The sequence below is a fragment of the Meleagris gallopavo genome, chromosome 6 (genome assembly GCF_905368555.1).
Source record: "Meleagris gallopavo chromosome 6, MGAL_WU_HG_1.1, whole genome shotgun sequence".
NCBI classification, from domain to species: domain Eukaryota; kingdom Metazoa; phylum Chordata; class Aves; order Galliformes; family Phasianidae; genus Meleagris; species Meleagris gallopavo.
This window is the reverse complement of record NC_139409.1, coordinates 41,292,208-41,299,387: the sequence shown is the minus strand read 5'-3', so window position 1 is coordinate 41,299,387 and position 7,180 is coordinate 41,292,208. Positions and strand designations below refer to the sequence as shown.

General features: G+C 46.8%; 1 protein-coding gene across 1 annotated transcript in view; it reads left to right on the top strand.

Annotated features, from left to right (window-relative positions):
- Positions 1–1,552: 1,552 nt before the first annotated feature.
- Positions 1,553–7,180, top strand: part of MRPL3 (mitochondrial ribosomal protein L3) — a 28,425-nt gene continuing 22,797 nt past the window's right edge. Inside the window, exons 1-4 of the mRNA XM_085226462.1 lie at positions 1,553–1,701; positions 2,066–2,244; positions 3,088–3,179; positions 4,200–4,298. Coding sequence (XP_085082588.1) covers positions 1,604–1,701; positions 2,066–2,244; positions 3,088–3,179; positions 4,200–4,298 — 468 coding nt within the window. The 5' untranslated portion in view covers positions 1,553–1,603. The remainder of the gene's footprint in view (positions 1,702–2,065; positions 2,245–3,087; positions 3,180–4,199; positions 4,299–7,180) is intronic.

Sequence of the window (7,180 nt, the reverse complement as noted above, 5' to 3'; positions counted from 1 at the left end):
TCCCCAAAACATACAAGTGAAAGCAAGCTGCCTTCTCCCTTGTGAAGATTGCAGGTTCAAAAGTACTGCCTTCATTCATAGAATCACTGAATCAATAAGGCTGGAAAAGATGTATAAGATCACCTAGTCCAACAGCCAGTCTACCCTCACCATGCCCACTGACCACGTCTCTCAGTGCCACATCCACATGGTTCTTGAACACCTCCAGGGACGGTGACTGCACCACCTCCCTGGGCAGCCTGTGCCACTGCCTCACTGCTCTTTTGGAAATTCTTCCTAATACCCAACCTGAACCTCTCCTGGCACAGCTTGAGGCCATTCTCTTTCATCTTATCACTGTTACCTGGGAGCAGAGGCTGACCCCCACCTCACCACAGGCTCCTTTCAGTCAGCTGTAGAGAGCGATCAGGTCTCCCCTGAGCCTCCTCTTCTCCAGACTGAACAATCCCAGCTCCCTCAGCTGCTCCCCATAAGACTTGTGCTCCAGACCCCTCACAGCCTTGTTGCCCTTGTTTTGTCACACTCCAGGGCCTCGATGTTCTTCTTGTGGTGAGGGACCTGAAATTGAACACAGAAGTGCGGCCTCACCAGTGCCGAATACAGGGGGATGATCACTTCCCGGCTCCTGCTGGCTGCACTTCTGATCCAAGCCAGGATGTCACTGGCATTCTTGTCTGCCTGTGCACATTGCTGGCTCATGTGCAGCTGGCTGTCCAACAACATCCCCAGATCCTCTTCCTCCATGCAGCTTTCCAGCCACTCTGTCCCAAGCCTGTAGCACTACATGGGATTGCTGTGCCCACAGTTCAGGACCCAGCACTTGGTCATGTTAAACCCTGATCATGCAGTTCTGTGAACTGCTCAAGGCAGCAGGCAGCAGGCAGTTATTTTGCAATAGGCCTTGTTTCTTTCCCTTCCTTCTCCAAAAAACTGCTAACCATTAATACAGCCATGCAAATACGTGAAACAGGCAGTTCTTGTCCCATGGATTCCTGGGTATACAGTTTGCAATCTGACCACTGCAGCCCCCCACCGAAGCACCAAGCTGCAGTAGCAAGGCTGGCTGGTGCCCAGAGAGCCCTCTTCTCTGGCTGTAGGCAGCCTCCATGATGGACACATCACTTCATCCTGCTGGGTGCCTTGGCTCCACATCTGTGAAATGGGGATAAATGGCATCGCACTGCTTCCTGCACGGTGACAGAGTTCAGAAGTTGGGAAGTACCATTGGTTGGGGTCCGTGCTTCCCCATGCACAGCAGGGACTCCGGGACACATTACCTCACAGAAGCGCGGGAGGTGAACGTGAGGCCGAGGCACGCGTGTAGAAGCTGCGTGCAGCTTTGTGAATCGCACCGACACACACCCATCTCACGGAGCGGCAAAGATAAATGGAGGAAAACAAAATGCAGGAGCAGAGAGTGACTTCGGCCGCCCGCATTGCTTTACTGCACCTTCCCGCTGCTCGCAGCCTCACACCGGCCCCGCGGGACCCCGCGGCGCCGCACGGATCGCCCCGCTAATCCCGGCGGAACGTTCTTCCCGCGCCGCACGGAACGGTTCCGCGTCGGACCGGGCGGTGCTGCGCTTCCGCCGGCGGTGGCGGCATGGCGGGCTGGGGGCTGCTTGCCCGGCTCGGGGCGCGGCTGCGGGCGGCGGCGGCGGCGCCGGGGAGGCCGCTGCGGGCGGCGGCGTCCGGCCATAGGTAGCGAGGGACAGGCTGCGGGGTCGCCGGGGGGGGAGGGCTGCGTTCCACCTCATCCCCAGCGCTGCCGCTCCGGCCCTGGAGGTGTTGAAGAACCGTGTGATTGTGGCACTGAGGGACGTGGGCAGTGGGCATGGTAGGGGCGGGATGGCCGTTGGACTAGATGATCTTAGATGTTTTTTCTGGCCTTAATGAGTCTATGATTCTAAGGGTCAGCTGTTTGATTGTGGTTGAGTAGCTTGCTGGCATAATGCCTTTGTTACTGCATGCTGTATTACGCAGCGATATAGTCTTGCATGTAGCGCATCACAGACGTACGTGTCAGGGGTCATTGACACCCAAACTGTTTCCTACTCCTGGAAAGCTGGCAGCTGGGCTTTGCAGCCAGGCCTGTGCATGATGTAACGTGGTGGCACGAGCATCTGTCTGAAGAAAACGAGCAGTTCCTCAGGAATGCGACAGCGGAGGAGTACAGAGCGCTGACAGCCAGCAAGCTGTGCCCACTGAAGGACGAGCCGTGGCCGCTGAATGAGTGGAAGCCAGGTGAGAAAACCTTCTGAAACACTGAAATGGAAGTGAAATTATCCCTGTTGCATTCAGTAATACCAAAGTTCTGCAGCCTTTTTGTCTGTGACCTGTTTTCGCTCTCTGCAAGGCAAAAAAAGCACTTTGTTCCAAATTCTGTTGTCATCCACGTGGGTCTTCTCACGGCTTCACAGACTGTGTTAAGCTGTTGTCTGATGTCAAATGATGTGGCCTTTCTGAAGGGTCAAGAACTTCATGTTGTGCTCTAGCCAGTGAGACACTAGAATCAGTGCAGAGAAGTGGGATGTATTATATTACAGTTCTTCTCATTGCAGCGGTATTTACAAGAACACTTTGAACTTTGCATGTTTTACATTCTGGGGGTTCTTTTTAGATTAATTCTTAGCTTATTATCTGAACATTGAGTGGCACTGGAACCAACCAGGTGCTGATTTGAACTGAAAGCTTCCCACAAGGATGTTAACACCTTGTGGTGTTTTAAATGGTTTTTAGAGAACTGATGCATTGCATTTACTTACAAAGAAATATATTGGATTTTTCAAGTGTCTATTCTCCATCAGAAGTGTTCTGTTTTTCAAGCTGAGGACTGTGGGAAGGCACACACTTGACAGGGTGCCTTCACCGTACAGTTACATTGTCAGAAACATGCAAAGAGTGGGGAGGGAATAAACTACTACAGGAGACTTGTTAATAGTTGGCTTGGTGCTAGGATTCTGCACAGGTGTTGTAATTTCACAGAAGAACAAATCTGAGACCTCACTGGCAGTTCTGTCAGTTCTGATATGACTTCTTTCAAATGTTAAGCATGGAGTTGCATCTGTGTTCTCTTCTGATCTGCAGATTCTGTCAGAGTTGGTGTTGTTGCGGTGAAACTGGGAATGATGCCAATATGGACCAAGTCAGGAAAGAAGCACGCTGTCACACTGCTTAAGGTGAAACAAGTCATGCTGAATTTCATCCCCTTTACTGTATTTGGATTAACCAGAAGTCTCAAAAGTGAAGTGTATCACTTTGCAGAGAAAGAAATTCCTTTAAAAAAAAATATTGTGGCTCTGCATAGCACACTGTGGCTATTCTCTACGTGGGAGAGCAATGCAAAGTTGGATTACCCTTCCTGTTTGCTTTTTTTTGCCACCTTTCTGCACTTTCAGATTAGTTTTACGTTGGTTGCTGAATCTTTGTAGCCATGAGGCTGCTTCTTGGTATTTTCTGGCAGAGACTGCTGTTTTGCATACCTGCTGCAAACCAGTGACAAATGGGGGCTGTGAAGGGCACAAGGGTTACAGGGTGAAGGAGCAGGAGGCCAAAACACAGGCTCTTATTGCATGCTTTGCAGCTGCTTCCAGTAGAGATTTCCATAGAATCGTTTGAATTGGAAGGGACCCTTAAAGGCCATCCAGGCCAACTGCCCTGCAATGAACAGGGACACCTACAGCTACATCTGGTGTTCAGAGCCCCATCCAGCCTGACCTTGAATGTCTCCAGGGATCGGGCATCCACCACTATTCTGGGTAACCTGTGCCAGTGCCTCACCACTCTCACTGTAAAAGATTTCTTCCTTATATCCAATCTAAGCCTCCCTTCTTTTAGTTTGAAACCATTTCCCCTTTTCCTGTCACAGAAAGAGCCTGTCCAGTTCTTTCTCATAGTCCCCCTTTAGATTATGCACATCTTGCTCACAGAAGATGGCAATGGGAGTTCACTAGAGCATTCACAAAAATGTAGGTATCATTTTACAAGTATCTCCTCTAAGATAAGCTTTTAATTAATTAGAAAAAGAATGTTTATGGTAAAAGGGCAACACATGGCCTTGTCTGTACGCTCTATCTCCTGTTACACAAATATGAATGTAGAAGAGATGTACTTTGACATGCCTTCATAACCTCTTACTCAAGTATCGAAGCGTGAACATCTGCTTATGCTTAAGTAATCACTATTTCTCTTTTGTTAAGGTGCAAGACTGCCATGTTTTGAAGTACATTTCAAAGGAAGATTCAGGTGGAAAAAGAGCGAAGCTGCTTGTTGGAGGGAAAAACGTATCACCTTTTTTTGTAAGTGAACGGCTTTGGGTGTTTTTGTTGGAGTTGTTTCTCTTCTGATGACAGTGCAACAATAACACAAACAATTTTTCTTAAAGATGAATTGACCAACTCGATGTGTTTGGAATCTGATCTTTGTCATGCTCATGCTTCCTTATTTCCCTACTGCTAATCTCAGTTCTTGGTTAAGAGGTGTTTAGTGGTAATGCCTGCATAGGTCTGTTGAGATTGGTATTTGGCAGCCAGTTTTACTGATGAAGAAGTGTGAGATGAATTTTCAGGAAAATGGCTTCATGAACAGCAGTGATACCAAAACCACGCACTTGTTTGGAAGCCCCGCGCACCTGGTGCGGAGTTCCCAGCCTCCTTCAGTGCTTCTGGCCGCCTCTCAGAGCTGTCATCATTGCTGATGAGGAAAATTGAATTATAGATCAAGGCAGGAACAGAGCTTTCCCTCAAAAGGTCTTTGTTTCTGTGATCCATTATTTCTACCAAGTATCACTTTTCACTTCTTGCAGTGTCCCAAGACTCATTTATTTGATTTAGGCAGGAAGGAACACAGAGCCTGTGATTACTAAGCAGATTGTCTCCCTTTGAGATTCTGGCTTTTTTTTTTTTTTTTTTTCATTTGGTATATCTCTTGGCTTTTTTCTTCCTTAAGCGTTCAGTGGGTTCATGCTGTATTTTATCATCATTGCTTCTACTTTTTGTGTGTTGCTTTGGTCCACTTCCACTTTCCAGCTGTGACATTTTTCCTGGAGAAATTGCAGCAGTGCTTTTTGTTTCCTATAACCTTGGTTTAAGACATTCGATAATTGTGAGAGTCAAACAGCTTTCAGTTTGTATTCTGCACGTTAGACTCCATACAATTGATCTCTTTGTGAAGGTAATGTTGGCTGTGATTTAGCATTGTCGGAGTCAAAATATGCAAGGGACAAAGAGGAACAGAGAAACACATATAGCAGAGCGACATAAAAAGCCAATTCAAGCTTTTCCAATGATTTGCATTACGTAAATGATTCTCTTGGAGATTACTTTTTTCTATTGGTTTGGTTAAGCTTATCCAGGCTGGATGTGGCTCTGGGCAGCCTGGTCTGGTGGTTGGCGACCCTGCACCTAGGAGGGGGGTTGAAACTAGATAATCATTGTGGTCCTTTTCAACCCAGGCCATTCTACGATTCTATAATTTTAACGAAGATATTGACTGAGTATCCTTGGACAGATAAATCTGTGGTGAGGACCTGGCCTAGATCTGAGCATGTGTAGTTACCATCATCGTCGTCATCCTTGTATGGACTCCAGAGATTCTAAGAGAATTTGGCCCGTGGTTTCTGACCAATTATACTGCTTAGGAACCCAAAAGTGATCTGTTTTTCTGGTTTAACTCAGATTTGAGTCATTGCCTCCTATGTTTATCTTTCAGCGTGGTTTTTTTTTTTCTCTCTGAAGTGTTTGAATGCAGGAATTAAAAGAAAGTGAAATGATTCTGTGTTGTGTGAGCATAAGCACTTTATTTTCTGTAAATTCCTCACAGGAACACCTGTCTTCCTTGGGTTCCTCACAACTGCTGATTTTTATTTTTTTTTAATTAATTTAACCCAGTGATTCCCTCAGTAATTTCATTGGCAAAGAGACTCATGTATTTCTTTTGAGTGTCAAATTCCTTAAAAAATAAGAAGTGTTTGTGTTTTGCATCAAGCTAGAAAGAAATTCTGGCTGGTGTGGCCCATTACAGCTTTTCCTCGTAGGGGAGATGCTCCAGACCCTTTGTTATTGCTTTGGCTCTCCGTTGGATTCCTTCTAGGAGTCCTTTTTGAACTGAGGAGCCCAGAACTGGACACAGTGTTCTGAATGTGGCCTCAGCAGGGCAGAGTAGAGGGGAAGAATCACCTCCCTCGACCTGCAGGCCGCACTCTTAATGCAACCCTGGGATATCATTGGACTTCTTGGCCACCAGGGCACACTGCTGGCTCATGGCTTGCTGACCATCAAGATACCCAGGTCCTTCTCCGCAGAGCTCATCTCTAGCAGGTCAGCCCCTAACCTGCACTGATGCATGCACTTATTCCGTCCCAGGTGCAGAACTTTATATTTACTCTTGTTAAATCTCGTCAGGTTCTTCCCTGCCCAGCTCTCCAATCTCAGTATAGTAACAGTTCTTCCAAAATATTTTTATGTTTCCCTGAAGTGAGGGCAGGTTCATTTTTTTCCTCTAACATCAGAAGACATTGTTGGTCTTTTTCAAGGAAGAACATTTGAGAATTCACTCAGTCTTCTCTTCTTGCCAGTGCTGCCTTTCAGAGGGCTTTGTAAAGGCCGAGGTGGCATGGCTGCTTGGAGACACCGTGCTAAGATAGAATAGAAAACAGAAAGGCTGGAGTGGGTTGTGATGGGAAAGCCATTTTCTCCCTTTGACTTTCAGGTACTTTTGTTCAACTGCAGTAGCTCCTTGCAGGACCTGTGCTGAGCACGTTGCTTCCCTCAATGCTCTCTGGGGAGGCGGTTGCACACAGCAGTGGAAAAGAAGGGTTGACACGCAGACATCTAGTGCAGGAGGGATTTGCTTTGTGCTTTTATCCTCCAGTGTGGTACTACACTTCCATACAGTTGTCGTCCATTAATGCTTTAGATGTTCGTGGTCTTTTGGGAGATTTTTTGATTTAATTGATGGCCTTTTTTAAAAAGATAGTATTATCTGAAGCATTTTGTACTGTGAAGTCCAGTTTAGAAATCACTTAGAAGTAATTAAAAGAAACATCAGCCTTCAAAGGCTGTAACCATGTTTCCTCCTCAGGTGAGGACAGATTCGTAAAGGTAGAGGTTGGGGTTTATGGCTCAGTCAGAGCTGCTCCATCCTCCTGCTCCTTCATTTTTCATTCTCTTCTCGTAACACC